At 53.0% G+C, this 14101-nt stretch overlaps 3 protein-coding genes across 3 annotated transcripts; all 3 read left to right on the plus strand.

Moving 5' to 3' along the window:
• Positions 1 to 286: 286 nt before the first annotated feature.
• On the plus strand, positions 287 to 1195 carry B0I36DRAFT_377370 (serine threonine-protein kinase hal4 sat4; the record flags this gene model as incomplete). Its single annotated transcript, XM_046160552.1, has 2 exons — positions 287 to 977; positions 1065 to 1195. 2 exons carry the CDS (start codon positions 287 to 289, stop codon positions 1193 to 1195), a joined length of 822 nt encoding a protein of 273 aa, XP_046007804.1.
• Positions 1196 to 4112: 2917 nt separating this feature from the next.
• B0I36DRAFT_354233 (uncharacterized protein) lies at positions 4113 to 5074 on the plus strand (the record flags this gene model as incomplete). Its single annotated transcript, XM_046157285.1, has 4 exons — positions 4113 to 4145; positions 4253 to 4410; positions 4755 to 4793; positions 4837 to 5074. 4 exons carry the CDS (start codon positions 4113 to 4115, stop codon positions 5072 to 5074), a joined length of 468 nt encoding a protein of 155 aa, XP_046007805.1.
• A 6213-nt stretch (positions 5075 to 11287) lies between these two features.
• Positions 11288 to 12498, plus strand: B0I36DRAFT_367978 (uncharacterized protein; the record flags this gene model as incomplete). The annotated part of the gene is made up of 2 exons (XM_046159543.1): positions 11288 to 11662; positions 11746 to 12498. 2 exons carry the CDS (start codon positions 11288 to 11290, stop codon positions 12496 to 12498), a joined length of 1128 nt encoding a protein of 375 aa, XP_046007806.1.
• Positions 12499 to 14101: the final 1603 nt, after the last annotated feature.

Genomic DNA, 14101 nt, shown 5'->3' on the forward strand with positions numbered 1-14101 from the left:
CGAGCACCACCATTTCGAAACAGAGGACGACCTCTACGAGCCCTCGCTCGACAAGTTTTCGCCGACAGACGGAGTCGATGAGGATGATCGTGTTGTGATAGGTCAAGGGGCCTATGGCACCGTCAGTGTTGTCAATCGGAATCCAAATCATCAAGGCAAGCAATCACTTATCGACGACAAGACAAAGGTGTGGCCACTGTTGTCGTCGCCCACTTCTCCGCTGGGTACAGAAGTCGGAGAAGAGGAACTCTGGCGCGTAGATGATGGCTGTAGCAATAAGCCTCTGATGGTTGCCGTTAAACATTTTCGGCGCCGGCCCAGCCAGGATTCCTCGTCTTACAGCCGCCGCGTTCAACGAGAGTTTGACATGGCCAAGAAACTACAGCACCCAAATGTGATTGAGACGTTTGAACTTGTGGGTACTGGCAGTGGTGACGACCACCAAGGAAGTCAGTCCGGCACCACCGACAACAGTCTACTCAGCCAGGTCATGGAGTACTGCGATGCTGGGGATCTACACCGGCTGATTCGCTCTCGCGCGCCCGCCGTGCTAGAGATTGCAGAAGCCGATTGTCTGTTCGTGCAGCTCATGGCTGGAGTCAAGTATCTGCACGAGACGGCTGGAATCGCGCACTGCGACATCAAGCCCGAGAACCTGCTGCTCACGCGGGATGGGCGTCTCAAGATTGCCGACTTTGGCTGCAGCCAGCGGTGCCGGGCTGAAGCAGATGGTGCTGTCCTTCCTGTCTCGGCCGCTGGTGGATCCGAACGGTATCGGACACCAGAGCAGCATGTCGGAGGCGAGCTCAACGGCCCAGCGATCGACGTGTGGGCGTGCGGCGTGACGTACATGGTGATGAGGCTGGGGCGGCGGCTCTGGCCAGCAGCCAAGGCGGACGACGAGTACTATCTCATGTATCTTCAGGGGCGTCGCGAGGCAGCTGGATATCTACCCATTGAGGTTCTCAAACCGGTAAGTGCGACGAGGAGGAAGCGCTGTTATGCGCGAGCGGCACACTCAGGATTGACTATGAGAGCATATCATTGACAAGATGAACAGGTAGAATGTCGTAACATCGTGTATTGTATGCTGGATCCTGTCGCAAAACGACGCATCAAAGCATCGCAGCTGTTGAGGACGGAGTGGGCGAGGACGATTCAGGTCTGTGGTGTGGGTGACACAAAGGTTCACTAATAAAGAACTTGGTGGAGCAGCAGAACAAAGAGCGAACTGCAAAGTCGGCAATGTTGAAGCAAACATGGAGCTGCCTGGCCGGAGCATTGGTTGCAGCGGGCTGGCGGTACGTCAAGCGTGCTGTACTGAATCGTCAATAAATCTCGCCAGTCGTGTGGGAACGCTGACGCAGCTCAATCTCGACTGCCTTTAGGTCGCTATTACCTGTCGTCATCTCAACTTGCTCCTGCTCAGCCATGGAAAGCCCTCGGAAAAGGGGCATGAAGAACGCCGTAAGCAGTCGCGGCCCCTGACGGGCTTCCACAGCTTCCCACGCGAGCTTTTTACGTCAATCATATCTCTTTGGACGTTCAAGATCTCAACGCACTACGAGTCGCTTCCATCGGGTCACAACGACCGCAGCGGGAATGCCGAGAACCCTACTCTGATGCATGGAACGGCCAGGCTATTGTCTCCTAGCTATTTTCCTCTGTCCGCCTATCGAGACTCCACGTCGATCGTTGCAGACTCTTGAGGGTTGCTTCACGTCCACATTTCGCAGCAGCCATCACTACTCTAATGTGGCACGAGGTTCCGTATGCCGTCGAAGACTACCACAACTGGAATCCTGTAGGGCCTGACCCAAGAAGAGAAGACACGAGGAGACTTGAGCTGTTCGACAAATGGAATAGGAAATAGTGTTGGATCAGACCATGCCCGCATCTGGACTGCGAGATCACCACAACTAACGGTGCACGTTACGTCAACGTGCTCCGCCATTCCCACCCTTTCCTTGCGAAAGCTGTTAGGGGCATGCCCAACCTTCACAGTTTCGTTATGCAAGCACCTCGTTACGATCAAGTCTTGGGCTAGCGCGGCAAGGGGAGTGGCGTTGTCTTGGTGGAAGACATCGTTTCCGATCCTGGCTACCTAACCTCCTTCTACCGGTCCTTCGCAAGAGTGTACAAAGATCCTAGGTTCATAAGGGTATTAATCGCTAGCCGGTATATCGTAACGTTATCAAGTCCCACAGTGTCACGACCCGGCTAGGGGAGGCACTATAAGGTACTGGAAGCACCTGGATAATCGCCAACCTCTGCGATTATTGCCTGATCTTTTGCCCTAGGGGTATAACGTTCTGTCACAGGTGCCAGATCGTAACATAATAATCGCAAAACGGCCTGTGGATTCGAGAGGGTTGTCTTTCCGTGAAGAGTGAATAATGGGGTGTTGACCAACCCAATCATGTCGCGTTAACACAGCACGGCATCATTACGTTTAGAGGCTTTGATTGGCCTTCAGCTGTGTGACGACCAGACCAACAGGGGGCGATTGTTTGGGCAAGAAAGAGCACAAACAACTTGGCCGCAGGATCAGGCCAGGGACAAGGGCGGATCATGTGGCAGCACCATCACAGGTTTCTTATGTAATCACGGACAAGGATTACGATAAGGATAAGGACCGGGTACCGTACCACTGGTCATGCATGTCTGCATGACCGTCACTCCGCCAAGCATGACGGTCACCATCAAAGACATGACCGTCGTGCAGAAAGGAATGACCACACAAGACACGATGAAGGACAAAGGTCTATATAGCTTGGAGGATTTCCTTGACCAGACAGTCACTACCTTTGCACTTCAGCGATCAATCTAAGTACCATTCTCACCCACACTTGAACTAGTCACTCAATTGCCGAGACTGGTATCTCTTCCCAGAGACACGACAACCCCAGAGAGAGAACGACATTCGATCAGTTGTGATATTGCTTGAGCTTTACCTACTTCGCAGAACAGCAACGCCGAAGCCCGGCCAGACGGTTGACCCCGGAGGTCGGATCGTGACAAGCTGCTGCTTCGGAATTGGCTCTGCATCTCAGAGGTTGTAGTCACATTAGTGGGTGCGCCACAATTAGCGTATTCCAGGGGGGTATCCTGCATTGGCGGGTTCGCTCTTGCATGGGTCTCTACTTTAGGCGTGAAAAGTGAACTCTAGGCATGCGCAGAAACAAGCGCTAGGTGACTCGTTCACTTTCCGCTATGACGAGGAATGTCACACGTGGGCCTGGGAGGACTTCCTATCACCGGGCGACAAGGATTGGGTGCACGACCAAGCAGATGAAGGAATGCAGCCATGCGGTATAGCACCGTAGGCGATCCGGCCTCGCTCCGCGGGCTGTCCGGATCGCTTAGCTCGAAGGCCTGCACTGGCTCCAACCTTGAGGCGTTGGGGACGCTCCGTGCCCGCCCGTGGCTGGGCCGTGGGCTTTCCGGTGCTGGCTAACGTTTCTATCGCTGAAGTCAAAGGCTCCAGGAAGTATAGACGCCCCGTCCCTGGTCCGTAGGCGCTCCGCGCCCTCTCCGCCATCCGTTTCCCTACATAAGACCAGCCCCGAGGGAACGGGGCTCAAGGAAAAAGGAGGGCAAGGATCAGTCTCTGGAGACATCTCACATCTCCTTCTTGTTGATACAGGTACTCTAGGTATTGGTCCTGGACCTAACTCCAGTATCCCCGTTGTGCCAAATTTCGCTCCGGGCCCTATCCGGCCCTGCTCCGACCTCTCTCCGCGTGCCTCTCTCACACCTTGTGCCTGACTGCCGTTGGGCCGCCGCCTGAGTAACTTGTGACAAGGAACCTATTGGGATACGGGAAGACGATCGGGCCCTTCTCATATGCAGGGTTAAGCTGACTTGATCGTGCTTTCGTAAAGAGAGAATAGTAGCAAGCAAGTATGATTGTGCCGAGCTTAATAATGATTCTCCAATGACGGTGTGCCAGGCCCGAGCTGTTGCTTAGGCTTTGGGCAAAGCGACAGCCCTAGTAATCGACTTCTATTATTATTGTAAAAACGTGAAGTTCAAGTTCATAGCTCTAGGTACCAGGACTATGTATCAAGCCTGCTTGTGATGCTTCTGATTATACTATATGGTATCTCGAAATGCCTGGCTTGTCTAGGCCGAATGGATACGGAGTAAGGTGGTCTAGGCTAGCCGAAGACAAGCATTTATGCACGAAGTTATGTGGAGTATTTGCATGTTAGATAGATTCTTATATTATCAGTACTCCATCATAATTTAGCATAAGAATGTGTACGTTAAGACTAGCTCCGACATCGATGGCTTAATCAGCAATGCCCTAGTCAGCGTGAGCCAAGCTCAGGCTCGCTCAGTTGGGCTCACTCGCGATGTGGGGCTAGCTCAGGTGGTACTCAGGCGTGTGGGCGAGGGAAGCATTTGGTACGATTGAGATTAGCTTGCGATTATTTCAGGGAACCAGAAGACGAGCTCGATCATGGACCCCGGGAACACGAGCCAGATCAGCTCACGGACATGACGGGCGAGATCTGGTCGCGATGCAATGCGGAAGAAAGCCTGTCTGTCTGTCGGTGTGCAGTGGAGAGAGGCGGATACTGCGGAACAGGTGTCTGACGATGGCAGGGTCATGACCTGTCTTGGCTAGCCGGAGAGACTTGAGGCACCGCCCGCCGTCCAGGTGGTAGACGATGTTGTCGAAGATTTCTGGCGGGAGTAGTGATAAGCTAGGCGTGCTTCGGGTGCGACTGGCGGACTGCGCATTGTAGCAGTGGCTCCGACACCTTGTGTCACAGTGTCCTCCGAGGGTAAGTGCAACCTCCGATCGATATTGATGAGATAATTCCGAAGCCGTGAGGGCTCCGGAAGCCTGCAGGGCCACCACACGGAGTACTGTGACCCTCATCCTCGACAAGCATCATCGTCACCGGCACCTCGACTGTCTACAGCGGCGGCACACCCACAGCCCGGCGGCACGACCACGAGCGCCCATCGTCGCGGGTCCCCGTCCCGACCCGTGCCCGGCTGCTACCAGCAGGTACAAGGCTACCCACCGCGGTTCGCTGCGGAGCAATGCATTCGTACCTGATAGTCCTAATCCTGCTCGGGTGCCATCTCCGCCAAGGAGCGGCGTGTGCATTTGTGGGCATGAGGGGCCTGGGCGGCAACTGCAGATCTCTTTGAAGGAGTGGTGGCTTGTGAGACTAGACAGAACAGCCCCCAACCCTCCAACCCCCCATCAATCACACCTGGGACTCCCCTATCGAAAGCCAGACACGGTCGCTCTTCAGGCGCTCGTGCACTTTGCGCTCCAGGCATCATTCTTCACCCTGCTAGTGACGTTCCCGTTACAACTATATTCGGAGATGTACTTGTAACTATTAAATAAGGCACCACAACTGTAAAGACACGTTGGCTGTAAACAAGTTTTCCCGCGACGTGTCTGCCTACGTTGGAACTTTTTTCGTAATTATTTGGTATATCTCTTGTTCCATCTCTCCTTCTAATAAACACTCTCTCGTCGGTTTGAACTTTGCGGCTGTTCATTATGTCACAAGTCGCGTTGCTGAGTCATTGTACACACCGTGCTCCTCAACGGCACGCCTGTGTACACTCGGGTAGTTTTTACTCCACCTCGGCCTCACCGATCGGCTGCTGTGACGACCGAGTCACTCCCAACCACCACCATAGCCACAAAAGCACGAAACCAAGCGCGGGAAAAAAAATAAAATAAAAATTTTTGACCCAATAGACCCTGCACAGCCCACGCTTACCCATATATTCAGCTCTGTCGATTATAGCAGCGAGGTGAAGCTGGGTGGAGTCGTGCCGCTCACTCGCAGCACAGAACCGCTCTTAATATGCACACAGACTGGCGGACCCCCAGACGGCTGTCGACGCTGCCACGTGTGCCCTGCCCTCCTGACAGTCTTGGCGAGGAGAAATGCTATGGCTACTCCGACGTTCGCTCCATGGTTAGCATGCAGACTACTAGAGGTGCTTTTCATTATGAAAGTATGTAACAAGCATACTCGGAGCATTCACCCGATTAACATTATCACAGAAACGGGGCCCCCCACGTCCGAATTGAAGTTGGCGCTAGCATGCGGAGTCTGGGTTGCTACGATCCGGTACGGGGTAACTTTAGGCCAGGCACTTGTTACAGTTGCAGCACATCACTTATGTAGCTATACCTAGCCTCAACTGGGGCCACCGGAGCTCTACTAAAGGTACTACAGCACAACATACAGTGAGGCACCGAAGATAGAGCAAAGAGGAATCTTCTCTCCTTAAGGATTAGTCTTAAGGTAATGCAATCCTCACTACCATCCTAAAGACCTCCCCGACTTATCTGTAACGGCCAACCAACAGGGGATGTTTGTTACGGGCACGAAGAGCCCAAACAACCAGGCCACAGGATCAGGCCAAGGACAAGGGCGGATCATGTGGCAGTGCCGTCACAGGTTTCTTATGTAAGCACGATAAAGGGCGATAAGGAAGGTACGTACCAGTCATGCATATCTGCATGACCGACACCACGCCAAGAAGGATGGTCATCAAAATATGCATGACCATCAGGATCAGATCCGTGACCTGGCCACGACCATCGGGGCCAGAGTCATGACCACGATGAAGGACAAAGGATATATAGATGCGGAGGATCTTCTAGATACACAGTCATTACCTTTGTACTTCAGCGATCAATCTAAGTATCAGTTTCACCCACACTTGAACTAGTCACTCAATTGCCGAGACTGGTATCTCTTCCAAGAGACACGAACGACAACCCAGAGAGAGAACGACAGCAGAGTGTTAGTTGTTATTGCACAGGCTTTACCTATCTGCGGAACAGCAACCCCAGCGCCCTGCCAGACGGTTGACCCCGGAGGCAGGATCGTGACACCCGATACCCTGGATTACTGTAACCTATTCTTAATTGCCTTGTTGTACGGCTCTTAGCTTACTGCGTCGATCGGAGGTCGTAACGACAGTCTCGGCGGAGATCTTACCTATCGTAAAGCCCGTCTTATCGAAGTTGTAGATATCGTTGTCGTATATCCCGTATTTCGCGATTATATTCCGTACGAGGGAAAACTACGCGCGATATGCGTCCGGATCTTCGTAGAGGACTCTCTGATAGTCGATTCTTCGACTAAAACGCGTACGGAGCTCAGGTCGTCGCTGTACGAAGGCTGAAGCCCAGTTCTTCCCAACGCGTAACACGTTACGGTCGCGTAGTAGTCGATCCGCCATTTCTCGAACACCACTAAGTCGCGGTGGAAATGATCGCGAATCTAGGTCAATTACGTATCGTACGATGCTCTCCTCTTCGTATGAGGTTAATCTCTGGGTAGGCGATCGGACATCGCGTTTCGCAGGTCGGCCGCGGTGTCGTTCTTGAAGTGTCGTACGAGGCATGTTATAGACTGATGCAGCCTTTCGAAGGCTCAATTTTGGATTAGATCGAAGCGCATTAAGCGCTAGAAGTAAGTCGCTTTCAATTGATTGTCGTACCATTATTGCTTGCAGAGAAAATGGATGAAGGCTGGGTATGTATGAAGGAGCGAGAAAAGTGGCCCGCTCGACCGGGTGGCCCGCTTGACCGGGATCTACGTTATAGATGATACTATTAGTCTACCTACTTAATAAGGCAATTGATAGGGGGGCATGACGAATTGATACGCGGGCATGACCCTTAGGGGGGCATGACTTTTCGGGCCTCTGATTCGTCAATTTCTTTTTTGTTAGTGTTGGCAGAATTCTGCCGTACCCTGTTAAGTACCTCAAGGCTATCTCCCCTAATCTCGGAGCTGACACGACGCGACGCGATCAGATCAAGCCCACCAACAGCAAGCAAATCCACCATGGTCAACCTTCGATAATTGGGAACTTCGTCATGTTCCAATCCGAGTCTCCTTCCAACTCGAGACGACGAACCCGTAGTTCTAGTCCCCACGCTCAAGATCAAGTACGGCCTCGAAAACGACAGCGGCAGAGCCGACAGGGCAAGTTCAGCCCGCCGATATTTGCGAATCGGCCATCCTCAGCGAGCAGCATAGCAACAAGTATCGGCCAATACTACGGAGTCGGCGACGAAGATGTACTCGGAAATCTCTTTGCATCTTACCCAGAAACCTTCACGACAGCTCCACAGCCGCACGGATGGCGTGGACTTCACGAGCCACCATGGGAGCTCCGTTTCGATCACGAGGTGCACCTCTCAAACGATTTCCCGTCCGGTGGAAGGCAGTCCTTACGAGTGAGGATTCCTGTCCCAGGACCAGAAACCGACCCACTGTCTTCCTTGCCACTTCAATCAGCACAACAGCAGCAATCGTCACCCACACGGGCCGAGTTTCAATCTGCCCTGAAGCTAGTACGAAAAGTGATTGGGACGGAGCGGAGGCTTACGCTCGAGCTCGCTCGGTCATACGAACGAGTACGTCAATGGCGCGAGAGATGGGGCTACTCACCACTCAGCTCAGATGCGATTGAATCGCCTCCTCCCTACTCACCGCCCCGAGAGCCGTCCGCCCAAGCTTCATCTCCTCAAGAGATGCGATCTTCTCCTCGGATGTCTTCGTCCCCCGACCCAGACCCGATCCCGAATCCGCCGATCCCAGGCGACCCAAAGCCGTCAGCCGAAGCTTTGTTCGACGTGGTAAACACCTTTGCGAAAGAGAATGGCTTTGGCATCGTCCGACGACATGCCTATTCCTACAATGGTCGGAGGATGAGGTACTCTTTCCAATGTGACCGATACGGAGAACCACGGCCGAGTAGAGGTACAGGGCTTCGGCTACGCAAGTCTCGGAAGTGTGGATGCAAGTGGATGGTCATTGCTGAAGCTCTAGAAGAGGGCAAGTGGCTCCTAAGACAACACCCAAACCCCGAACACAATCAACACAATCATGGACGTAGCATTAGGCCGTCTGCGCACCCTTCCCACCGACGACTCACTACACCCATCAGGGCTACCATCGAGTCGACGAGCCGTCGGGTCGGTATCCGGGCCCGTGACGTACGGGCTGTGGTCCAAGACCAACATCCCGAGTCAATCTTGACGCAGAGGGACATCTACAACGCCCGAGCTCTCATCAACCGAGACAAGCTGAATGGCTATACTCCCACCGCCGCGTTAATCAAGCTGTTTGACGAGATGGAGATTCCCTATCTCGTGAAGTGGGCGGACGATGAGCCAAACCGTCTCGTTGGCCTTGTCTGGACTTTTCCCTACTGCCTCCAGATGTGGAAGCGGGTTCCCGAGGTGATCAGCTTCGACAACACATACAACACCAATCGCTTCAAGCTTCCATTATTTCAGGCAACAGGACAGACCTGCCTTGGCTCTGTCTTCAATGCTGCTTTCGGCCTGATTGACAACGAGAGACGGGAGGGGTTTCAGTTCCTCTCCGAGAGTATTCGACAGCTCTCAGAGCAACACTCTATTCGCCAACCGGACGTTATCATTACCGACTTCGACGATCAGATGAAGGCAGCCCTGAATGATCAGTTCCCTGATGCACAGCAGCAGCTGTGCATCCACCATATCAATTCTAACGTCTTGCTCAAGTCAAAGCAGAAGTGGGCCAAGGGCCACAGCAGCAGCAGTTCCGACAGCAGCGACGGAGAAGACTCTGCTCCACAGGCACAGGCTGAGCTGAGCCCCAAAGACCGACAGTTGGTCCACGCCCCGACGGCGGCGGTCATCCCTCATAGCTATCGAGGGGTCCTCATGATGTGGAAGCTCGTCATGTTTGCGGAGACTGAGGAGGCTCATGAGAAGGCGTGGAGAAATCTCTGCAATGAGTTTGATGACCAGCGAGCTATCCTGCGGTATCTCCATGGAACTTATATGCCTGTACGGGCGCAGTGGGCGCGCTGTTTCATTCGCAAGTATCGCAACTTCGGCGTCCGCGTCACCTCTGGTACAGAAGCAAGCAACAACAACATCAAGAGCTATCTCCTGAATGGTATGAGCCATCTCTATCGGCTCATGGAGGCTATGCAGGACATGATGAGGGACCAGGAGCGAGATTTCAACGACGCTTGCGCAGCGGACGAGGTACTTACCGCGCGAGAGTACATTGGGCCTAGCTCGGAGCATCTCGGCGAACTCCGGACGGCGCTCTCTTCCAAGGGCCTTGGACTGATCAACAAACAATATCGGCTTGCAAGGAAAGCAATGCCGACCGGGAAGAATCCGTTCCCTGAATCCCTCGGGGATTGCGGCGAGGACTGCTCGTTGTCGATCGAGCTTGGAATTCCCTGCTGCCACAGGATCTACTCAAAGCTGAATAATGGTACGCCTTTCACGAAATGGGACGTCCATCCTCGGTGGCACCTACGAGAAGCATCCTCTCGAGATCCATACCGACGAATCCTCGACCCTAAGATCGCCACTGCTCTCCGTGGCAGACCTAAGAACGCCAAGCAGGCCGTTCCATCAGGGATAGCCATCGAGACTAGTAGTCAGCCGATTGGTCAACCGGTCGACCAGAGGGCCCCCGAGCCGTAGGCGAGGTCGTCCACAGGGCAGCTTGAACAAGTCGACTCAGGCCAGAATGGAACTTGGGACGAGCCGACAGGCCAGTGGCCAAGCTGATGTCTCGAATCAGCGCCAGTTACGCAGCCAGTCGACCCTTCTAGGGACGGGAAGAACCACAGGAGTTCGTGCCAGCGGGCGGAGAACGCAGCCCAGCATTCGGAGACGGAGGAATCAATGGGAGCTGGCTGATGGCGAAGAGGAGATTCTTCCTTCCATAGTAGTAAGGGGAGACGTAGACAGCTTTGGTTATGAAACAGCCCTTGAATACCCTGTACCTGTGAGGCGGGCCGCACCCACTCAATTAGGAAGCACTCGCTGAGTCAGCGAGCGCCCGTCTCTTACCTGTCGCTCGCCTGGCGCTCGCCAATCGAGCGACGGTAAGGCAATAGTCTTGTACGACAGCGACCTTTTGGAATACAGAGAACTTCCCATCGCGTGCCTATTCCGGATCAGTACCTTCTCCTTAACAGTACCGAAAGCAATACTTCTCTTTGACGCCTGTTCTAAAGGGTTAGTGTTGGTCGGGTGCATTTGCGGTCACGAAATCTGGGCTTGTTAAGAGGGCTGGCTTCACCGCCTTTGCTCGGAAGTATTTATGGATCTAGAAAATTTGGCCCAATCAAGTGTTACAAAAAGTCATGCCCCCCTATCAATTGCCTATTTTAATGCCTCATTTCCGCACCCCGCAGCGGAATTTAGCACAGGCTCAACAGACAGCATTTTCCACTCTGGTATGACATCGTCCGGTTTGTCATGGCATTCAACATCTTTGGCAACGCGACTGAGGAGACATCTTGGGTGCCCAACCCAACCACCCGAGGAACGTCGAATATCCTTCTGCCCTGCCTCATCACGATTTCACTCTGCGTCTGGTCGGCTCTGCATCTCAACATACAGGGGTACCGTGATGGTGAATTCATCTGGATGCTCTACCAGACGTGGAGAAAATCCGGCTGGGTCATAGTTGGTCTTCTTGCCCCGGAGTTTCTCATTTACACCGCTTGGTATCAGCGATGCGAAGCCAAGCTCTGTGCGACCGCATTCAACAACACAATTGGGATCACCCCTCCTCCCGGGACGTTTAGCATAGGAGCGAGACTCCGAGAGGGCCTGAAAAAGGCGGTTCCGGTAAGGGCTGATGATTTTCAAGACTTAAAGTGCATGGAGCACATGTAACGTAAACTTTCCTTGGCTTACATCTGGATATGCAGAAAATATGGTCAAACGATCAACGCAATGGAAATGGCTTCGATGTAGAAATGGGGCACATTGAGGACCAGCAGAATCAGCAACGCCCTTGGACGATTGCACAAGGCTTCTACATTCAGATGGGAGGGATTGCCTTTGGTACGATCGAACAGCATCCTATCTCTCTACTCCAGGGCCACGCGGTCTTGGACAGAAAAACTTTTCTCTCCGTTCTCGGTGCCATCGACCTTCCAGAAGCCAACGCGCCCGATTTCACCGCCTTCAGAAGTCAACTCGATATCTCCGAAGAAGATCTTGTGGACAAACGGAAAGGTAGCGGTATTGCCAAGGCCCTAGTCTGTCTCCAGGCCATCTGGTTCTGCCTCCAATGCTTCGCTCGCGTGCTCCAACAGTTGCCGCTCTCCCTCCTTGAACTCAACACCTTCGCTCACTCTCTCTGCGCCTTGGTGGTCTACATCCTTTGGTGGGAAAAGCCGTTGGATGTTGAGCGGCCTACCTACCTGACAGTTAGTTCAGAGCGCGAGATATATCTATGGGCCCGCGAGTTTCCCAATTTTTGTTACCAGTGCTTGGAGAGTAGCGAAAGTACTGTGCGGGAAACGTTCATTCAACCTATTCTCTCCTTCTTCAGGACTCGGCGATATGGCGTACCTACTGCGGAGCCACGACAGTGGATTGAGCTCACTGCTGTCGACGATCAAGCCATCCCTTCGAGGTATAGACTCCTCAATTTGAGAACGTCCGACTCTAGCTGATTCAGTCTCTAAGGTTCGATGCCAGGTGCTCCGGACAGACCTATTGCGGCCTCCTGGTTCGGAGGCATATTGATGCCGAACTGGGCTTCTGGATGCCACTGCGCGATCGCGAACCTCAACCTCCCCCAGAACTTCTCAGACTCAATCGGGCAGACAGCAACAACCCAAACCATCCTAACGCTTGGGGATTTGAGCTAAAAGCTCCTTGCGATCACCAAGAACTGAACCCAGAACTCAGGACCCCAGACAGAGTCACAGACTAGCCAAGTTTCGACCTTGAGGAGCCCTGGACGTTGTTTCTATTCCTAGTCACCCCTGCTATGTACGGAACACTGCATCTATTCGCCTGGAACTCTGACTTCCCGTCCTCGACACAACAAATCCTATGGCACGTGTCATCCCCTATAGTTATGGGGAGTGGCTTCGTTGTTTTGGCAGGTTTCCTTTTGCAAACCGACACAACGCTTACCCTTGATACACGTCTCAATCGCTCGGGGTTTGTACCGCAGGTCACACCGTTTGGCGGTCGTCACAAGTATTATGTTCGTGCATGGCGGGTTTATCTGTTCAGGGCCATCGCGTTCTGTTTCTGTGTTCCTCTGGAAACGGTTTGTGAGAAGATCCCCCTATGGATATTGTCTGGGGGCGACAAACTCATCAACACTGCGATCATCATGCTCGCGTTGGCATACGCTTTTGCAAGGGTCTATCTGGTTGTTGAATGTTTCATTCAGCTCTTTCACCTCCCGCCAGGGCCGATTTTTGCTCAGCCGAACTGGTCGACGTACATTCCGCACATCGGATGAGCCTTCTTTGGCAACGGAGGCGATATGCTGTACGACCAGGCAGATGAGGAAGATTGGCGTGACCTTTTGACCTCTGTTCTGGAAGAACGGCAATCTAAGCCATAACCTTCCCTGTAGTCTTCATTTGGGTAATCACTGGCCTGGGTTCCCTACTCGGCACATATTGTTAAATAGCTGTGCTATCCGTCTAGGCGCGTTGCTTGCCCCCCTCAACAGAGGAGTTGATGAACCCACACTTTGAATTGCGCATCGACATCCTTGAGGAGTGTATCCTCGCTGAGGCCACGAGCTCGGAGGATCTGCTTGATGGCGCGTTGTAGCTCGTCTGCACGGAACGTCCCCGAAGGTTGCCTCTCATATTAACTCGGTGGCTTTTCTTGTCGAAGACCTTGTTTAAGAACTGACAGGTGGATTGGATGCAATGGTGTGTCACTCGAATAGTTCTTGAGCAGGTTTTGAAGGTCCCAAGATAGTATGATGGGAAAAAGCGGCAAGATTATTGTTTGGAATGCTTGCAAGTGGAAATACTAGGTATATATCAGCGTTTTAACTCGCTCATGAACGGCAAATAACTACAGCTTGCGCAAGATATTGCTCCGTCGTTGTAACGCGAGGCTAGACTAGTAAAAGATAATAAATCAAGATTTGTGCTGGGTGTGAGCGCTCTACTGCGACATAGGAAATTGTTCTAGGCGCCAACAAAGACCCCTGACAGTAGTGGTTGTTGTAAGAACTGAGTGTTCCCCTGAACTTCAGAGTTGTAAGGCCTCAAATCCTAAAATGCCCCAAGACTGTAG

Source organism: Microdochium trichocladiopsis, assembly GCF_020744255.1.
Source record: "Microdochium trichocladiopsis strain MPI-CAGE-CH-0230 chromosome Unknown B0I36scaffold_10, whole genome shotgun sequence".
NCBI classification, from domain to species: domain Eukaryota; kingdom Fungi; phylum Ascomycota; class Sordariomycetes; order Xylariales; family Microdochiaceae; genus Microdochium; species Microdochium trichocladiopsis.